General features: G+C 37.2%; 1 protein-coding gene across 1 annotated transcript in view; it reads right to left on the bottom strand.

Annotated features, from left to right (window-relative positions):
• Positions 1–442: 442 nt before the first annotated feature.
• Positions 443–22375, bottom strand: part of LOC113234853 (acetylcholine receptor subunit beta-like 2) — a 75287-nt gene continuing 53354 nt past the window's right edge. The window contains exon 4 of the mRNA XM_026470375.1: positions 443–661. Coding sequence (XP_026326160.1) covers positions 443–661 — 219 coding nt within the window. The remainder of the gene's footprint in view (positions 662–22375) is intronic.

Below are 22375 nucleotides of genomic sequence, written 5' to 3'. Positions count from 1 at the left end.
CAGCTAATTACAGGCCCATGAGGCTTGTTAACTTATGTCTCAGGGTGATGGGCGCAGTGCCTTTTAAAAAAAAAATATGAAAAAAATTGACGCTTTAAGAGTGGTAATATTTTCGTTGATGAGTGGCGCTGCAATTGTCACTTGACACTCCAAAAAAACTGATGTTAAGCCTGCAGAGCTGCTTGGCAAAGCGGAAGACAGAGTAGCACAGATTTTAAAAACATTATAGTTACTCACTAATGATTTAGTATAACTGGTTACAGATTTTTACCACGATATCACTTATCTTCATTTTCTTTTTATATCAAAACGGTTACACGCACAGTGGTCAAAGTGATAATCATTCAGGAAACCAGTGTTAAGTGATCGATCATTTTTTTTTACCAGTATATTTCTTTTCAGTAGATCAAACGTTTCAATTTAAATTGATTAACAAAACTGTTTAACTAACAATACCAATGGTCTCTATATCTTTTGGATAGAAGAAGTTGTTCTTTCTCATTGGAATTGAAGAGATTTGCTGGTCAACTGGAACCCTGGTGTCGTAGAGAGATGGAGATTGGAATATGATGCCGAAGGTGCCCACGAAGCAAGCAATGGTGAACAGCCAGAGGAAGAAGCGGTCCAAAACCATGGACATGAACTTCCAGTCTTCTACCACCTGGGGACAAACAAGCAATTTTTACATTTTGTTAAGCATTGTCGATTTAGTTGTCCTATTGAATATTTTAGTACCTCTATAGTATTCACACTGTTACCGTAACTACAGTTAACTTAAGAACAGTGGCACATGTGCGCAGCTCATCCTTAGTCCGATAGTGAACTAAAAAATACTTGTGAATTTATAAGAAATCAGATTTGGACTTTATTTAAGGGTCATACTATGTACTCTTAGAATAGCGACAGATTTAGCGGAAAAACCGCTGAAATCATTTCCAAGTGCCGTATTTCCGGGTACTGTATTTCTTTCTAAGCATTGTTACTCATCACTATTTGTCCTTTAGTTTTAATATGTTTCACCAACTTGATATTAGCAGTGCTCGACACATATATATATCGATTTTCAAAGAATTTCGATATATGCCCTGGATATATCGAATCAATCTGATATTATCGTATCATTCGGTATCGCTATGTACTATAGATATAATTATTATTACAAAGACCGAACACTCAGAAAAAAATCGTTCGATCCGGCCGGATTCGAACCGACGTCTTCAAGCTTACCGTGTCAGACGCTATACCAACTAAGCCAAGGAACGAACCAGCGGACCTCACGAATTTTTCTATGTGCTTACGTCGTATCTTTATATTTGGTTTTTCAACGACTTTTTAGCCGTAGCGCCATCTATGAGAAATCTATGATATTTCGTCACTCAGATAGATACAGATATAAGTGTTGCAATCCCTCTAACAATAATACGGAAAATAACAATTTTTTCAATGTAAACATAATACGCAACAAAAGCTTTACAAACCACCGGCACACCGCCGCAAAAGTGCGCGCGTTGCAAGGAAATCGGTTCTACAGACTGTTCGGAATCAACATTATAATGTATCACTACATGTATGATTAAATGGAAATCCCTTCCGGAGCATATACTCCCTCCCTCTTATGATAAGGGATCCTTCAAACGAAGCAAAATTGGCATTGACTTACAATTATATGGACGTCGGGTCCGCGCTAAAAAGTGTCCGAACTTATAGGGCGTTAAAATCGCATACAGAGCGTCATTCACGCTTTAGTCTTCGTTTGTTCGACTGACAGCGAAGCAACAAAATTAGACAGTACTGCGATGACATTACAATTTAAATTCAACGTTTTAGCTTTTTCATATTCCTTTACATGTCACTACGTTTAAATAGGTTGACTTGGGACATTTTTTCGTGATTTTTGTATTAAACCCGTCGTCCATTTATTTGTAAGTCAATGAAAATTGGCATCAAAGTCGTTTAGTCTTTATTTCATAGGTAAAAGCACATTACATTTGAAATCGTCATACTGATTAAACTCCACTGCTCATTCGTTAGGCTGATTCCCCTGAGAAGAATGAGTATAAAATATGCATTTGAATACATTTATCATTTAAAATGTTTATTTCATACATTGCCAAACGGTTACGCAGAAGCTGTATAAGAACGGTAAATTTTGAATATCAACTGGAATCTTATTATAGAAGCGTATACATTGCCCCCTAAACGAGTTTGTGACTTTGTGAAGACGACTATAAAGAACAGCTAGTTTATTTTTAAACCTCGCATGATGGTATGACAGTCTCTATTTTTCTAAAAAAGTCTTAGTCCGTCAGTCAGGCCCAATCCGGATTTCACACGTCTACAACTTTTGTTTTAAATCTTTTAATTTTTTTTATTACTTAGTGATGGCACGACGAGGAAACAACTCGCCTGTCAATAACAGTTCCAGTGCCACTCACAGCTTTAAATTGCAAAGATCTTAGGGACAGTGCCACTGCGCCCGTCACAAATTCGTGAGACAAGTTGACAAGTTCCATGTGCCTGTAAATTCACCAGCACCCTTACCCGTCAAAACCGGATTGCATTAATGCTCGCATTACGGCTTGGCGGCAGAATTAGGTAAGGTGGCACACACACACTTCTTCTCGGTCTTTCACAACGAGCTCTACTGCTACTAATAAATTTGCCTTCTCTACTTCTAGTAATAAATCTACCACACATAATGCTCTCACGTTTACAAATGTACAATTATATCCATTTATAAACGAGAATTTAAATATTGGTTTCGCTCAGTATTTTTTTTTATATTTTCAAATCGTGTTTTCATAATTGCACAATTTGGAGTTACGACAGTAATTGACGTCGCGTGCGACGAATTTAACCAAGTGCAAGATCACGACCGTAATTTGAAATCGTTTAAACAAAATACACACAATAAATGTTCAATCTCAATATTCTTCAAGGAGGGAGCTTCGATTTCTCAGTTTGTTGGCAGCAATAATTTAAAAGTTTTTCGAGAAAATCCTATCCAATTTATGCTAAAGAGCCAATTTGAGGAGCGAGGCTTGTTTGCTTGTTTTCAAAGGAGACGGTAGATGGTTTAATTGGACTCAGTAACAATAAAAAAGTTTTTTAAAGGACATTTTTTCCGTGTCTAAAAGAGGCTTTGGGATAATAGAGGAAGCGTATCAAGGAACAATTTCCTACCAGAGATTAACCGTTTTGAAAACGATTAGCTACGAGGACAACATATTACAGTCTTCTTAAATTCTGTGCTCAAAGGTGACTTACTGGAATGGTGTTAACGCTGCAAATGCGCTCAGAGTTTTTCCCCGAACAACACGAGAATTAAATCTCTTTCTAGATAAGTCAGAAGAGAATTGTTGAGATGATGTCTAATTCATTTTAGAGCTTATATGCTTAGTTTTTACTATATTCTAATTTTCTAATTAGCTCCTTTAAAAAATCGAAATGGAAACACAGCACAAAAATTTCTAATGCTGGTAAAGTCTGTTCTATCCTCAACCAACCGCATTAGATCAGACGGAGGCAGACGTACAGAATTGAATTTTTTTTACCGAAAAGAAACCGACTTCAAAAGTACGTGGAATTACGTCTAGTTTTATTGAAATCGGTTACCGGAAAGTACACGAAATCCAATCCGTCCCATAGTTTGCCACCCTTAGGAGGTGGAGTATTTTCTTCAAAATTAAGTGGGATCAATACCGAGATACCCTCAAAAAAAGAATGATTAAAATCGTGTGCGGTCGCCACTCTAGAACTCGATGGTATCATCGGCTATCTCTTTCCAACAAAAAAAGAATCACCGAAATCGGTTCACAAAAGTTACACGATTACTTATATATGAGGCCCATTTACCTGAGGAGTTGCGAGAGACAGGTGGCCCTTATTTCGTCTCTATTTCTGGTTATATACTCGATAGTGGTAAATAACATCACAATGAAAAAATCACAGTTACCAGCCGTCAAATAGTATCACCGTGACTTTTTACGAAGGAACGACATTCCAAAATCACATAAGTTGTACCTCCATTCCACTAACAGTCTCTGTAACTCACATTACGACCTACGACGTATACTACATAGAAAATCATGCGCGATCTCCGTTCTGTAGAGAAACCAACAATAATTGGATAAGTATTTACACCGTGTAAATATTGTAAACAGTAAACTGCCTCCGTGGCCGAACGGTTACCATACCGGACTGCCACGCAGAGGTCCCCGGGTTCGATTCCCGGGCCGGGAGAAATATTTGTATGGCCTACATTTATTTCTCTCGTGAGTTTGGGTGTAATTTGTGGTTGTCTATGTGTGTGTCCATGGCACCCGCGACACAGGGTTTCCCTAGTGCGGGGCTATGTTGAGTGTGTGCGTTATTTATATTTATTATTTAAACACAAAAACGATACTTGTACAAAACGGATACCAGCCCGTTGCACGAAGTACCAAGTACTTGCACAAAATTGATCCATAATAAACACGCCGCATGGTCTTACTAACGATTAATGCGACAATCCTAAACCTGTAAAAGAGTGAAGGTTAAAATATTGCGGATCAACTTTTCAAATGGAATTAAACGTTACTTCAAAATGAATAATAATAACGACTATTAGAAAGTAACCGATTGCCAAAACCATATATCGTGATCCTTTATTTTTTTCCATCCTCTAAGATTGTGATGTACGAGTAAATGACAGGCGTGACAAAACCACGGTTATTTGTCGCGGTTATTTTTTTGTAACTGGTACGATAGTCACGGCGATAGAAATGTAACGCTTTTCCTCGTGTTTAGTGTACGGACCATTGACTTACAAACAAATGGACGACGGGTCTAATACAAAAACCACGAAAAAAATGTTCCAAGTCAACCTATTTAAACGTAGTGACATGTAAAGGAATATGAAAAAGCTAAAACGTTAGATTTAAATTGTAATGTCATCGCAGTACTGTCTAATTTTGCTTGCTTCGCTGTCAGTCGAACAAACGAAGACTAAAGCGTGAATGACGCTCTATATACGATTTTAACGCCCTATAAGTTCGGACACTTTTTAGCGCGGACCCGACGTCCATATAATTGTAAGTCAATGATACGGACGCACATATTTACATAATCTCGCGGTGCAATCGCATTGTATAGCGCAGGTCATCGCACACGGCATTCATTAAAGAATTGAAGAGCTCGCTCAGTTTAAAAAAAAATATATCATATTGCACAAGTGTTTATTGTTGTATTTATGGTAGTTTGAAAAAGAGTGCCTCGAATTCGGAAATATTCAGAATTTCATTTCTATACATTGACTTACAAATAAATGGACGACGGGTCTAATACAAAAACCACGAAAAAAATGTCCCAAGTCAACCTATTTAAACGTAGTGACATGTAAAGGAATATGAAAAAGCTAAAACGTTAGATCAGTCAGAGTCAGTCGAACAAATGAAGACTAAAGCGTGAATGACGCTCTGTATACGATTTTAACGCCCTATAAGTTAGGACACTTTTTAGCGCGGACCCGACGTCCATATAATTGTAAGTCAATGGTACGGACGCACATATTTACATAATCTCGCGGTGCAATCGCATTGTATAGCGCAGGTCATCGCACACGGCATTCATTAAAGAATTGAAGAGCTCGCTCAGTTTTAAAAAAATTATATCATATTGCACACGTGTTTATTGTTGTATTTATGGTAGTTTGAAAAAGAGTGCCTCGAATTCGGAAATATTCAGCATTTCATTTCTATAGTGTCTTTTTTGAAGACGGAACAAAATGACATTCGCAGGGTTGGCAGTTTTTATAAAATTTAAAATAGTCATGTAGTTGTTGTCGACTGTTTTATTGGTGGATTGTGAAAGAATATAAAATTATGCCTGAATTGTGAATGGTACGACGTTGTAATGATTACTAATTACGTTCTTGCCTTCTTTATCCTTAATTTTCTTCTATCTCTTTGTATTTTAAATAGATATAGTCTAAATGCAGTTTGTGTATGTAAAAATTTACAAAAAATGACAATTCAAATTACCCTGTGCCAAGCAGTTGGATTGAAATGAAACAAGTTCTGCTATTTATTGCATAAGCGTGACCAATCCAATCGATAGTCGATAGAATATTTATCGACTGCAATCTCTAGCTGCTTGCAAACTAGCTTTTGCGCAATGAACTATCATTTTACTCCATCTTCAAAAAAAAGACGTAGAAGAAGGAAATTGAGCGCTGTATCAACGCAATTCAGCCACAATTATGCAAGACGGTCATCGAAAATTTCATGAAACGACATGACACGCTTTACCGCACATAACCCTGTACTTAGTGGATCTATAAAAAAAATAACAATTTTTAATTATAAACCTGTGTTTTCTATCAAAATTATTTCTTGCGTGAATTTTGGGACGCCCATTAGAATCAAGATAAAAATATCAATACGTAAGTACCTACTGCATTGAACAATGTTTATTTCAGCATGAGAATATTGTGATGAATATCTTAATTTTTCAACTTATGTTTCCAACCTGGGAACAACTAAAATAATAATGTTACCGTGTTATTTTTAGGTTAGTTTTCTCTATCTAATTTTAGTGGCGATTCTTATTATTTAAGTATTACATTATTTTTTATTATTGGCACATGATAATATTCTAGAATATTTAAATAATAAAACTTGCCACCAAAATTAGACACAAAAAACTAAACTAAAAATTACCCAATTACCCTACGCTCCGATCGAAGTGTAGTCATTTATGAGTTTGTAGTCATTTTGAATAGGCAGGACTTACACAACTACACTGTAACTACAAGTCAAATTGTAATGGCGAATGCGGATCGATTATATTATTCTTAGGTTCGTTCTTCCGTTTCATGTTGTAATATATTTCGAAATGTATCTCTCTCTTATCACGTACTTTTTATTAATTGTATAAAAATATCCTTCGCAAAAAATTCTTCTACGAAAACACCGACATTATTAAATAAAGTACGTTCAATACATCTTGCATACAGCATACATTTTTCTTCTTAATGTTCTTATTTCAACGTAAAATGGGAAGTGCAGCTCTCTATGAGAATAGGGGCTATTATATGAAGATTCATTGGACAATCATTTCCTAGAAATATTCCACCTAGGTCGTGTGCAGCAGTGTATTATTAACAATAAAACAGTATGACAATCATATTTCATACACACTACTCTAATCGACTATGTTTATTCCTATAGTCTTCTAAGAATCCGTTAGATGGCATTGATTGACTTCTGAATCGCGATGTCAAGATTTTCCGTAGTGACTACCAGTACCGAATTTTGATAACATGATGTTTATATCGATACTATTGACAGGTATATAGGAGACCAGTACGAGTGAGAACGACTGCCCCCCAGCCTATCTGATAGTTTATTATATAACTTTTTATTAATTGGACTCCACCTAGCCCAGAGGGCATTAAAGAGGAAACTGGTGGGAATTACACTCAAAGACCGCAAAACAAATATATGGCTCAGACAGGAAAGCAGAGTCGCAGATGTCATCAAAGGCGTAACGAATTTTAACTGGCAGTGGGCGGGTCATGTTGCTCGAAAGCATGGCTCCTGGTGTAAGGCGGTCCTCGAATGGTGACCTTGGGGACAAACGCCCCAGAGGGCGACCGCAGATGCGTTGGACGGATGACATAAAGAATTTTTCGGAGTTGAATTGGATACAGGTAGCACAGAACCGAGAGAAGTAGCAGAAACTGAAGGAGGCGAACACAGATATAATTGACAACGGCTAAAAAGAAGAAAGAAGAACCTGGCACTTTGTAAGCACTTCAAGTGTACATTGATGCACCAACAGACTTTAGGTGACTCGGAATTAATAGAGGCAAAGCTGCAGAGCCTGGAACACCGCCGTAGAGTTGCCAGCTTATCGATATTCTACATGATAGTGTGCGATGATAACACGGAGAGTGTGCGATTATTGCATAATTTGATTCTGCCTTCCCCTGTCCATCCCTACACCCCTATGTTGTGGGTATTCCCCGGAAGCGTTTCCCTTCCACATTTGTATGGCGAGAGAGGCTAGGGAGTGGCATTCCCTGCCTGCAAACTTGTTTCCCGAACGCTATAACTTGGACCTTTTCAAGGCGAGAGTTAACAGGCAGGTGTGCATATTACATCCTCGACCTCATCGTGATTTTCCATCGGGTGAGATGGAGGTCAAATGCGCACTTATTTTTTATAAAAAATAGACTGAAGTTTGTCTGAATTTGATAACATCAAAGGACCCCCGTGATTGTAATTTCAATAGCACACTTGCCCTTCAACACCGAAACGCAGTAATGCTCACATTACAGCTTTTCGGCACAAATAGGTAAGGTGGCAATACTTCCCTGGACCAAAGCCTTTCACAAGGAGTTCTAATGCTACCAAAATATATTATGCATAGCTAGATTATTACCATCAGAAAGGCTCATGTGGGAGCTTTGGGCCCGCATGGAAAAGCCCAAGCTCTCTAATTGTGAGAAGCCTGTACCCAATGAGACTACAATATATAGGTTATTATTATTATACGTTTAGGACATGAAAATGTAGTAACATATTAGGAGTCTGTCTTTTTTGATGACCGAGTAAAATTACAGTTAATTGCGCAAAAGTGTTACCCGCTTGCGAGCAGCTAATGATTGCAGTCGATAAATATTCTATCGACTATCGACTGAATGTTGGTCATGCTTAAGGAATAAATAGCCAAACTGGTTTCATTTTAATCGTCCCCGACCCACTATTCATTCAATTATTGAGTACTAGTTGATTTAAATACTATAGTTACTATAGTTAGCAGACTATAGTTAGTCAATTACCTAAAAAAATAAGGTAGGAAATAATTTACCTTCGATTCAAATTTACCTTATTTAATAAGGCAAGCTACATGTAAAATGGCTGCTTAAATTGATAAGCCCAGGACAAATGATCTACACGATCGTGAAAAGACCGATGTACATAAAGGAAGCAACAGATGTACATATGTCAGGATCTTACCAAATCGAGGTCTTTAATCTCTGTCCAACTCATTGGGAGACAGAATTGATGGTATATTTTGTACGTAACGTTAAATACCAAAGTGCCGCCAACGTATTTGTAGCGCAGAGCCATTTATTACAACATTCTTATGTTTAAATTTTTTGTAGCAGTAGAGCTTCTTGTGAAAGAGTTCGTCCGGGGAAGTACTGCCACCTAACCCATTTCTGCCGCCCAGTAGTAATGCAGCGTTACTAAGTTTTTATTTTCAAAATCCATAAAATCAAAATCAAAATTATCGTCATATTTCTTACAATGTTCAAAGCCAATCTGTCTTATTGTTTATGTAAAGTAGCTCTTTAGTAAAGTAGCCATTACATGATTTTTTAACTTATCAAGGCATAGGTCTGAAACAGCTTTTGGAATCTTCTTGTAGCACAAAATACCTTGCCCCCAAGGGCTTAGCTTACAAGGGCGCTACCTTTTAAAGGGTAAAAATGCTAGTAAGAGTACGGGCACATGGGACTTGTCAACTTATGTCTCAGGGTGACTGGCATGATACATCGCCGATATTTAAGATTTACAAAACTGTAAGTGGCACTACAACTATTCTTTCCTTATTTTTGTAACGGCGCCAAAAATTTACAACAATTTACCGGAAGCACTAAGGTCTGAGAAAAACCTTATGCTATTTAAAAAACAATTAAAGTGAAGTGTAAAAAGTAAAAATACAGTGTCTGAATTTTCAAATGATAAATCTCTAAATTAATTGTCTAATTTTTGATATTGGAAGTTATTGACGTTATTCATTTTACGATATTATTTTGACACCTAATTACCATTAAAATTGACCCTTCTAACTATTATCACGTTTAAATTCTGACCGACTTATTAAATCCATGTGTGCAAGCTCATGTAATATTATTGAAAAACTAAATGTGTTACACCTGGTTTAGTCTTTCGAAGTGCATGTGAGTTAATGTATTATATACCTTCAATACTTGTATGCCTACTGTTTGGCCGGACAGTGTGAAACTATACGTATTTTGTACATGTCAGCTTAATAAGTCACCGAAATAAGTCCCCTTGGTCTTTCGTAGAGGAGAGCTCAATATAACTTGTGTCGCAAACTGAAAACACCTTGGAGAGGGTTTCTGATTGGAGACGACTAAACTATCTCGGAGAGTATCGGGATCCTCGGTGTCGACTTCTCTTGTGACGTTCAATTCCGTAGTCACTTAGATGGCAAAGTCAAACTGGCGTCCAAAAAGCATGGTGTGCTCAACAGGGCTAAGCTGTATTACACTTCAGAGCAGAGACCGCTACTTTACAAGTCACAAGTTCGTCCCCACATGGAATAGTGTTGCTATCCCTGGGCGGGAGCTCCTGGATGCCAGCTTGGGCCTTTGACGCGGTTCAAAGACTATGAGAATTGTTGACGATCCTGTGGTTACAGACGATATTGAACCACTGTCTCGCAGGAGAGACTTTGCCTCCCTATGCCTGTTCTATCGCTTGTGCAATGGCCAAAGTTCTGAAGAACTATTTGACATGATGCCACAGCAACATTTTATCACCGCACCGCTCGCCACCGGCAGGGAGTCCATCCTCACACACTGGAACCGAGTCGATCTCGTACTGTACGGTTTCAGAAGAGCTTTTTCCCACGTACAATTAGGTTGTGGAATGAACCCCTGTAGGTGTTTTCCCGCAGGAATACAGCATAGAGTCCTTCAAAAGGGGTTTGAGAAGTGTCCTAAAGGGTCGGCAACGCGCTCATGACGCCCCTGGTGTTGCAGGCGTTCATAAACGACGGTGACCGCTTTCAATCAGGCGGGCCATATGCTTATTTGCTGCCTACATAAAATAAAATAAAAATGCTCGTGGCAAATTTCAAATTAAATTACGTACATGAATTCCGAGAAACACAGATGTGTGATGACGGATTCAAACCCACGGACACGCTCGAGAGGCGGTAGGTCAAACCATTGGGTCACGACTTTCATTTGATGTAAAAAAGAAATTACATCATCCATTCACAATTAATGAGTCACTGTAGCAGCTTTTTATTAGCTGATTTGAGTTCGTCCAGAGAAGTACCTTTTTCTGCGACAATGTGAGCATTACTACGTTCAGGTTTAGAACAGTAAGGGTGCTGGTGTAATTACAGGCACATGGGACTTGTCAACTTATATCTCACATAACGGACGTAGCGGCAGTGCCCCTTATATCTTTGCGATTTAAAGCTCTAAATCGCACTACAACTGTAATGGACAGGACTGTCTCTTAGATAGATAGATAGATAAAAGCTTTATTCACCACCATGACATCAGACACATGATATAGGCATTAACTTATATATAACAGTAATGATATTCTTATCTACTAATATTACACTTGGAAGTCATGGCAGTGAAAAAGGCGCTGGCTCAGCATAAATGACGCGGCTGCCCGCGACGCTGGTATTCTGCCAGGACCCTATAGGATAGAGACGACACTCGCAATCCAACAAAAATCTGATTTCATTTTTTAAATTATTAATTTTCAATTTTCAATCTTCTTCTCCCAACCTCCACACATAATACACTATTTGCAGTCCTGAAACGAGGTACAGCCAAGAGCATAACAAGCGGCACCTTGGACCTTGGACCGTTCCTATCGCAAGCGGCACAGAGTTGAAATTAAATTAAATATCAAGCATGACGCGCTCCCGACCCTGCACGTGGACAAACAAGAGACAACCGCAAATACCCTAGCCACTCATATCCCCAATTTTTGCAAATTTAACAAATGCTCCCGCAGCTTTAGCTTAAACGTTTTTTTTGTTACCACCAGGCCCACGACTAGTTCGCCCCGCCACTAGGTATCATAAAAAAAGCTTTTGGAATTTTGTTATAGTACAGAATACCTCACAAGGACTTAGCTTACAAGGGCAAAAGGGAAATTACAGGCACATGGGACTTGTCAACTTATGACTCAGCATGACAGGCGCAGTGGCAGTGCCCCTAAAATCTTTGAGATTTAAAGCTCTGAGTGGCACTGCCAATGTTATGGATATGTGGACTTGTTCGTTCCGTCACTTGGCAATATAAAAAAAAAGCTTTAAGCCCCAAGAGGCTGAGAAGACACACAAGGCGTTGTAAGGCTGCCAATGCCTTTACTACAAGGTAATCCTTGTATGCATTGATACGATCCCCAGGGAACATCCTCCAACCGAAGCTTTTGAAGGTAATTCTCCATTTATATACTGAGCATGTCGGGAAAGAAAAGTAGTTTATGCTGCGCTGTACAAAGGTGTATTTTTTAAAAATTGCAGGATGTGAGAACACGCGGTACTTTGAAGAATAATCTAGTTTTTGTTTTGAAAACGAAATTGAAAAATGGATAAACCCTAACTGAAATAATCCAATGATACACAAAGTGGAGCGATGTTCAAAATTAGGAACATTGTTCTGAGAATAAACTCTCGCAAGAAAGATAATAATCTCAGTACAGAGTACTAAAAAAAACCGACCTCAAAAGTACGTGGAATTACGTCTGTTTGCTAAGTTTTATTGTAATATCCCCTAGTTCGCCACTATACAGGACTTGACACTGGAGATAATAATAATCGGTTCTCACTACTCAAAGTATATTGAGAGAGAAAAAACGCCTTGAATTGGAGAAATAGCAAAATTAACCATTAAAATAATTGCTCCTAAAATAAAGTTAGGCGCTATTTATAAAAATTATCTACATGCGTGAACAGCCACCCTTAAAGGTGGATGATTTTCTTCAAAATGAAATGGGACCACTATGGAAGTACCCCCTTTCCAACAAAAAATAATCATGAAAATCGGTTCACAAATACCGGAGTTATCGCGTAACATACATACAATAAAAAAAACAACATACAGCCGAATTGAGAACCTTTGTTACCTTGTGTTATATATTTCTTTAGAGTCAGATATACATTTAAAAATGAAATACATTAATGTTATTTTGCTAGTGAGTATCGCTATAGTTACGAGCATAGACATGTCCGTCATCCACTGCGATTTTTGAAGATGGATCCTTCAGCGCTACTGCCTTGGAATGGAGCACACCGGGGGGTGGTGCGGCGTCACATAGACCATTCAAACATTAATGTTATTTTTCATCACGCTTGCTCGTAAACAGTACCACGACATGGCAGGCAAAGTCGACCGTAATATCCTAAATTATGCCCACGGTTTTTTTCATAACATTATCGCCCTATGGACTTTTTACGTCAAGATTGAGCAAAACGTTTTTATGCTCGAAAAATATGAACGTACATATCGCATAAACTGGAAGTGTAAATAAAACTATACATTTGCAATTTAATTACATTTAACCACGGAAGAACTAGTATTTATGTGGTCTGTGCATTTAACTATATTTATTTTGTGAATTCTAGTTCTGCAGTATTTTTCGAATTTGGAAATTATTTATTTTATATGTAAGTGTCATTGCGGCTACATGCGTCTGTTACCTTTTATAACATTTTATTTCGAGTTGTACTATCTATGGAAGAATAGCTAGCATTTTTCTGTTAAAAAAAAAAACAAAAAACCCGCCATTATACAAAATCCGTAACCATTCGCAGAAAAGTAGCCTGCGTGTCGGTTTTCTATCGGATACATTTCGGGGAGTGTGCGCAGGAACTTTTCAATTTGGTTCCGCCCTCACCGTTCCTCCTTCGGTCGACTAGAAGGTCCGGAGCACTCCATTCTTATGTCGTTGATATTCCACCTATTCGCACTAAGCGCTTTGCCTCCTCCTTTCTGATGCGTACGGCAAAGGAATGGAATGCTCTACCGGCATCTGTATTTCCCGAAAAGTACAATTTGGGGCTATTCAAGGCTAGAGTGAATAGGCATTTTTTAGGCAAACGCGTCCCATCGTCGGTCACATCGTCGCTTAACATCAGGTGAGATTGTGGCCAAGCGTGTGTCTATTATATATTAAAAAAAAAAAAAAATTGTGCTGTGAAGTAATATTTATTCATACAAGAAACAAATTATCGTTGTATCTATTTCCTCGCAAATATGATGAAAAACATTGAATGTAGCACGGGCGGTAAAAATTTCAAATTACTTCGGTTTCGGGCTTCTAACAGACTCTCGTTAGTAATATCTTATTTAACGCCCTTAACAACGTACTACACAACAGGTCACGTCAGGGTGTCGTTATATAGGGCATATTGTTTATGTTTCTATGCATGTCAACTATGGAGCAGGATAACGAAGCGCTCGTTGAGCTCAATTACAATGCTGTGTAATTCTTTTTTTTCATACCAAGTGACGAAACGACCAAGTCGTGCGCTGATGGTAAGCGACACGCCTGTCCATAACAATTGCAGTAAATCACAAAGATCTGTGGAGCACTGCTACTGCGCCCGATACCCTGAGCGCCCAGTTATACGAGACGTAAGTTTTCGCGCGGTCTCCGCGCGGTAATCGCCCGGTTGCCACGCCTACGTGTACATGAATGGCGAATCTGAATTCTATTTACTAGGCAATAACATTTAAATTCCTCTGAATAATACAACCGCCGCGTAGACCAAATTCAAGCCAGTCACGCCCGCGTGGCCGGGACGCTCATTTAAGTTAAAACGTAACAGCTAAACAAACAGAGCGTATTTTGCTATGACAGACGCACGCGGTCGCTGCGCGGGGTGAGCACAATGAAAATCGTGTCTAATAAATGCGCCCTACATACGCTGACAAGTCCCATGTGCCTGTAATTTCACCAACACCCTTACCCTTAAAAATGGGAACGTGGTAAGGTACTTCCCTAGATGAGCTCTTTCACAATGAGGTCTACTGCCACTAAACAGGGTGGAGGTGGCTAGTACAGTGAGGATTTCATCGGTGCACTAGGTTCCTTCGCGTTTGGATACCACTTTCCACTTAATATCAGGTGGAGTGGAGTCATTTGCCTGTCATGTATAAAAAAAAAAAATAAAAATAAAAAAAAAAAAAAAAAAACAACATTCAAAACCATATTTGTCTAAAAAACAGCCCCATTGTTTATTATATTGATCACAAATTCCTCTGTGCGCTTTTATGCTAATTATTTTACTATTTACAGTAACAAGCAAAGGAATTCCCAGCCTGAGTTGATCAGACGAGCTAAGTACATTGATTTATTTAAGACTTTACTCAAAGCTCATTATTTTGTAGTCTAATTATTACTTTCTCCTATACTACCGCTTTCTTTTTTTATAATCCTCTGTCTCTTTTCTATCTTCCATGGTTGTAATATTATACCGAATTTAAAAAAACGCGGAGGTTCTCAATTTCGACTCTATGGTTTTCTTTTTCGTATATATGTTACGCGATAACTTGTGAATTTGTGAACGGGTTTTGATGATTCTTTTTTTATTGGAAAGAGGATACCTCACACGTGGTACCATTTAAATTTGAAGAAAATGTTCCACCACTAGCGGTGGCAAACTAGGGGATTCCGATAACCGATTTCAATAAAACTTGGCAAATAGATGTAATTCCACGAGCTTTTGAGATCCATTTTTTTAGGACTATGTACTGAGATTATATACTATATTGTTATAATAATAAAGAACCTTATCTACATTAACACAACAGTGTCGCCTTGTCATCGTCTGAAGGTACACTATTATTATATTGTAATATTCATATAGGGAATATAATGATGTTTTTTTTCTATTTTAAATCATATTATAAAATCATATATAAAAAATTGTAACATTATGTTAGTTGAAACGGAATGTCACAACTGCTTTAAGGTTGGAGTCTTATTTTGTTTTAATTCGTAATTTCTTAGATACTTGCAATACATTTATTCATATATTACGCCCTCCGATTTTTTTAGTTTATCCTGTCATTCCGGGGTACCCTGTAAGAGTACACAATCTTGCTAGTGATATGAAAGATATTGCAGCTTTCTAAGTTATACCTTGTCATTTGTTCTTGTGTATAATAAAAGCATTTTGATTTTCAGCCAATTTTTTTGTACAAATCTATCTCAGTAATTGTTATTGTGGCACTTCACATGGCTGTGATTTGATGTATTTGCCAAACAATGACCATATGTAGATAGCGTATGTGACAAAGTACTTTGCCAAGTTTGCGTATTCGACGAGTACAGCAAACACCGAACACGAATTATCCCGCGCTCTTCGGTTTCTCGCCGCACATCAAAGAACTCAAATAGGCAAATACGCAAGTAAACCGTTCGCACTATAGTCATTTTCATTATTTTAACTTCATATTTGGCTCCATGTATAGACGGTCATATTTGTCAGTGTCTACATATTTATCTGAACGTCGTACCAAATACTCAATAGCGAATATAAGTAGCCATGTGAAGTGCCACCATTAAATATAATATAATCAAAGTTCCCTGTGAAAGAGTTCGACCAGGGAAGTACTTACCCATTTTTGCCGTCAAGCATGAGCATTACTGCGTTCTGGTTTCGAAAAATACCCGGTGAAATTACAGGCACACGGCACTTGTCAACTTATGTCTCAGGGTGACGGGCGCACGACTTGTCCGTCCCGTCGCTTTTTATCATAAAAAAAAATATGCACTAGTACTTCTTGTCAAACAAGAACGGGCCTAAATGACTTCCTGTCAAGAATCTACACCGAGGCAGGCTTCGCGAAATCGCTCTATCGCACAATATTTCATCCTACTTCTCATTCAAGAGCTGTCCGTCCCGAGAAGATAAGGCTTCCACCATTAATACAGGCAAACAGCAAACAAACTGAATAGACCATTTTTAAAGCGTCAGCCCCGCGGAATATTAATAGCTTCCCGAACAAACTTATTGATCTCAAATTGTTGATGAACGGGACAAAAAATTATAACCCTAATAAACGAACGGTGGCAGAACGGCTTCTCACACATTACAGTTGTGCCACTGCAATGCATCTACGAGAGTCTACGAGGCCTGTGTTTATGTGAAACAAATTCTAAGCAACATTAATACACTCAAAACTAGATATCCTCGAAACGCAAGGAATAAAATAGAATTAATAGAATGTTACCGTCCAAACAACGTCCTAATTTGCAATATTACTGTAGAACGATGTTCGTATTAACACCCAAATTATTTCATAAATTACGGGATGCTGTTAAAGAATTAAAATGTAGAAAATTTAAAATGAAATTGTATAATTTGTTAATTACTCAATGCTATTACAATACTGGCATTTGTGACAGTCCATCGGTGGCATCTTTCAAACATAAATTAAAAGAGCACTACCTGTCGAACGCGTTAGGTAGCTAATAGGTAACATATATTATGCTTATGTTTGTATTTATGTACATAAAGTTCATGGAGGTGTGTATGTTTGTCATGTGTATATATTATCATCCTTTATATGTATATATATTATTAAATTTTTTTTACTCACATTTAAATTTTTATTTTATTGTGCAATAATTAATCCCACAGACTTCATTTTTCACCTAGGCTAGAAGAGATCTCTTCTAGAGATAAGCTCACCTGTGTATATGTCCTTTATAACTTGTGTTTCATGCATCTTTTCTTCGTGCAATAAAGAGTTATTATTATTATTATTTTTACTTGATAACATAAAATGTAAAATTTAACATTGTGTGTTATATTTTTAACTTCCTATCTTCTGATTAAATTGAAATTGTTGTTGTTAGTTTATGCTACTGTATTATTACTGCATTCTACGTCAAAAGTCAAATAGGAGCACGATCTAATATAATATACCATAAGACCTGCATTGTTAACTACATTTTTCAGCGAATCTTGTATAAACTTGTATTCGTCGAATTTGAAATCGCCCAAAACACCTTACCAATTCATTTCACTAAAACAAATGAATAGAAATTAAAATCTATTTACTGGTGCAAAGTGCTAAATTAATCCACCACGTACAAAAATGTATTACTTGCTTAATCCAAGCGATGGCTTTGAAATTTATCTGCCCTTTGGGTGCTATTTATATCGCAGTTTCAAAAATGAAGTGCGGTTATCTCGAAGACGTGAAGACGTGTTTGGCATAATAATGAGAAACATCGATTCGGGGAAATGTATTGGAGTTGATATTCAGCGGAACATCACCAGAATTGTTGAGAATTTAAATCTATTAACCTTATTCTTTAATTCGTCTGTTCTGCGTACTGTTTAGGTTCTAGGATTTCTCTCAGAGAAAAATTTAAGGAGACTGGTATCATGACTGTGGTATCACAGTACACTTACTCAAACATTTTATATGCCCGTAAAAATATACATAATTTCATTAAAAAGAAAATATCCATAATATTAACCTTAGAGCTAAGTCCAAACTCATGGTAAACGACTCTATTATGGGGAACTGCACGCGTTTTTCCAATAATTATTATCGTTTCCTAAGTTTAAAAACTACATTAAAAATATTTTAATTGAAAAGTCGTATTACAAAATTGATAGACTACGTGTTAGATAAAGATTTTAGTAGCAGTAGAGAAGTACGGTCACCTCACCTATTTCTGCCGCCAAGCAGTAATATCAGCATTACTATGTTCCGGTTTTGAAGGGTAAGGGTGCTGGTGAAATTATAGGCACATGGGACTTGACAATTTATGTCTCAGGGTGACGGGCACGGTGGCAGTGCCCTCAGATCTTTGCGGTTTAACTTTAACCGTCACTTAATATTATAAAAAGTAAAAATAAAAGGTGTATGGGAAGACTAGATAGATTCCACACAAGTGTGATTCAAATTGTGTTCCATAGCATTTAAGTTTATTTGAAAAGAGCAATCCCTAGAGTTTCTTGCTCGTTCTTCTCAGGGAAGTAAGCATAGTGAACGAGCAGTAGCTTAAAAGTGACATTTTCAAGTTTAAATTTATTTTACCTATGGAATAAATGATTCTTTGACTTTGACGTCGCATCGTGTTTGATTTTTTGTCAACTTTTTAAATTATGTCCTGGGTTTGATTCCCGGTAGGACTAATTTGGGAAATGAACTTTTCTAAATTAATACTAGTCTGGGTGTTCTCAGAAGTGCCCCAGAATTCCGTTGCTCTGGTACTCATAGTTTGAGATTAAGCATTTGGTGTGGTTGTCTGGTATATTTTTTAACGTAATGTTATTTATTTTGCTCACAGATCGGAACTGGCTGTATACATTTAGCTTAACTTCTACCTAAGTATAGAGTGAATAAATCTTTTTATTAGACAATAAGTTGAAACATGTAAGGTAAAATAAAAGCTTAAATCAATAACTTAAACGAACACTGCGCCATCTTAATTATAAAATAAATTTGGACTGCTTCTGTTTTTACAAAGTTTTTTTTTCGGTATTTTTTTAATTTTGTTTTTTAATGACAATAATAATGTATAAATCATTTATTTGGCATCTACGAGTAAGACCCACTTGTAAGTAAATGCAGACAATTTTAACGTACGACCGTTATTAGTAATTAGATAAATCACAAAACACACATTGTTACGCTCGAGGCGCCGACTACCACATCACCTCACCGGAACCTGGATGAAATGACGAAGCATCGGCATTTTCCAGAACTAACGTTTGCTCGAATTTTCATAACCTCGAAAGTAATTTTGAGAGAAAAGTATTTTTTCTTTTAAACCTAACTGAACCTAATCATGTCTTTGCGATAAACATCCAACACAGCCTGAAAGAACAACGGTTTCGTTATAATTCGGTTTTCAGTGTAATGAAAATTCGAACAAACGTTGTTTCGGAAAAAAAAATCGAGTTTGTGATAAATTACATTAGAGGGTAGTGACGCATCGCCGCAAAAAAAGTCATTCCACTCCTGCTTGAGTAAATATCTGCAATGCACTATAATTCTTTTTTTGTTTAATTTGCTTTTCACAAAATTTGGGGAAGCAAGGTATGGTAAATACTAGAAACCAAAACTAAGCTAAAATAGTGAAAAAACCAAAAAAAATTAAAACGCAAAGGTTTGGCAAATTAGTGTAATGCGTTATAGGGTACAAGATTATTCAGCTAACCAATATAAACAGCGTGGAGGCGTCAGATTACTGGATTATTATCATTGTTGACAAGAGTGTTCCCCGTTCCGTTTTCGTCAATTTAAGTTCTACAATAACCTCATTAACAGCTGTCAACAATCTAATTTAGTGAACTCTTCTACTCGCGAATTGCTTTCCGCTAAAGCTGAGAATAAACTTTGAGGCATCTGCGAATTGGGTCAAACAAAGTTCCAGTCTCACCAGTGTTTGCAATCAACAGATGGGAATTGGTATTGGGGAACAACTATGATAAATTACGTAATATTCTTTTTTTTGACGCTGTGGTAGTCTGATGGTTTGACCTACCACCTACCGCCTCTCAAGCAAAGGTCGTGGGTTGGAATCCTCGCACCACTGACTTTCTGTGAATTTAAGTGCGAAATTGAATTTGAAATTTCTCACGAGCTTTTCGGTGAAGGAAAACGTTGTGATGAAACTTGCATGCCGATGAAGATTCCCAACTCTCGGAAAACGCGTAAGGGTCCAACCCGCATTGGGCCAGCGTGGCAGACTATGGTACAAACCGTCGCCTGACAGGAGACCCGTGTCCAACAATGGGACCTATAAACGGGTTGATGATGATGTTAACGATTTTTTTTTGCTATGGACTGGCGTAGGCGTTACGTTTACCACGAGGCGTACGACTTGCGCTCTTCGCTTCGACTCCGTTTTTTTTAAGCAAAATGAAATGGTGAGTATTTTATAAGACGCCATTTCGTTTAGTAATTACATTACAATTACATATTCACAAAATTTATGTAATTCTTATGATTCTTTTACTGGTAGCATACACTAAAGATGAAATAAAAACTTTGTACGTTTAAATAATATGCTGTGGATATTTTAAAGATTCACACGAAGCGTAACGCTTCGACATGATAAGTATATTAGATATAAAATAAATAATTTCAAAATACTAAAATACTGCAGGATTTGAATTCATAAAATTAATAATTATTACAAAGATGAATGATGAGAACGAACTAGCGGACCTAACGAATGTTTCTTTGTGCTTGTTGCAGATCTTGTTTTACTTTTTAACGACCTTTTTGCCGTAGCGACATCTGTGAGAAATCTATTTCTTCACTCAGCCAGCGCTAAATTCAGTAAAATAAAATATAGTTAAATTGCAAATGTTGCAAAAGTTTTTTAATCAACTTTATATAAAAAAGGAGGAGGTTGCTCAATTCGACTGTATTTTTATTAATGTATGTTACGCGATATGTCAGCATTTGTAAACCGATTTCGATGAGACTTTTTTGTTGGAAAGAGAGTACAGTGTTGTCCTATTTAAATTTGAAGAATATATTGCACCTGGAAGGGTGGCCAATTAGAAGATAAATCAAGTTTCGCGCAATTTCCGATAAGCGATATAAATAAAACTTGGCAAATATAGGGACGTCAATCCACGAATTTATAGGTCGGTTGTTTTAATAAAAAAGTTACAATTATTCTATACTTCAAGCTCATGCGAAATACATTCAGATTTTTCGATAATAAAAACTTTTTGCTTAATCTTGATGTAAAAAATGTACAGGGCGATCATGTATTGCAAAAGCCTGAGGGCCTAATTTAGGACATTACGACCGACTTTGCCTGCATGTCATGACAATGTTTACTAGCAAGTGTGATGAAAAAATTAGTATCAATAGTGTTTTGTTGTCATCTGTCAGCCATCTTTTTCTGAGTGTACAGGGTCAAGAGCACGTCAAGCTTGACAATTAAGACTTAAATCCAACTCTATGCAACAGTCCAAAGTACAACGTGTCAAGCTTGATGTGCTCTTGACTGTACATACAAAATTGAAGCCTCGGTATGTACAAGTGCAATTAGGTGCAGTTTCTTGGCACAATGTAGAATAATTCCAAAGAAACCTAAATATTACAGAGTAAGAGAATTATACGATGTAAATTTTCCACTTCATAGCGTACTCGTGTGCGCAATTGTTTCCGTCGTAAAGTAGTAAAGAACACAAAAGTAGGAAAACTTTTATATCTTAGAAATCCGGACTGTTTAAACTCTTGAATTGTCTTGAGCACTGTTTGTTCTAGAAACGGATATTTTTGTTAAACACTTTGCTTGTAACTTAGAGCTACTTGAAAACTTACAAATATTTTTAACTACTTACTTCGAAACTCCGGTACAATGGTTGCAGGAACGCAGTCGCATCGGCATGTAAAACCAATAAAAGAAACCGTTCTTTACTAAGAACGGTTTCTTTTATTGGTTAAAGGTTGGTAATACAAGTATTTTACAAATAAATTAGTATATATCGAGTTCTTAGGTTTTCGCGATTGTTACACATAGGAAATGAAACTATTTTTCCGGATTTAAATCGCGTATAATTTGTTTTTTCAAAGAAACCGACGTTTCGGGCCCTTTACAGGTCC

Source organism: Hyposmocoma kahamanoa, unplaced genomic scaffold (genome assembly GCF_003589595.1).
Source record: "Hyposmocoma kahamanoa isolate Upper Pololo Valley unplaced genomic scaffold, ASM358959v1 86, whole genome shotgun sequence".
In the NCBI taxonomy this organism is placed as follows: Eukaryota; Metazoa; Arthropoda; class Insecta; order Lepidoptera; family Cosmopterigidae; genus Hyposmocoma; species Hyposmocoma kahamanoa.
Note: the sequence above shows the minus strand (reverse complement) of the source record. Positions and strands in the feature narration are given on the sequence as shown.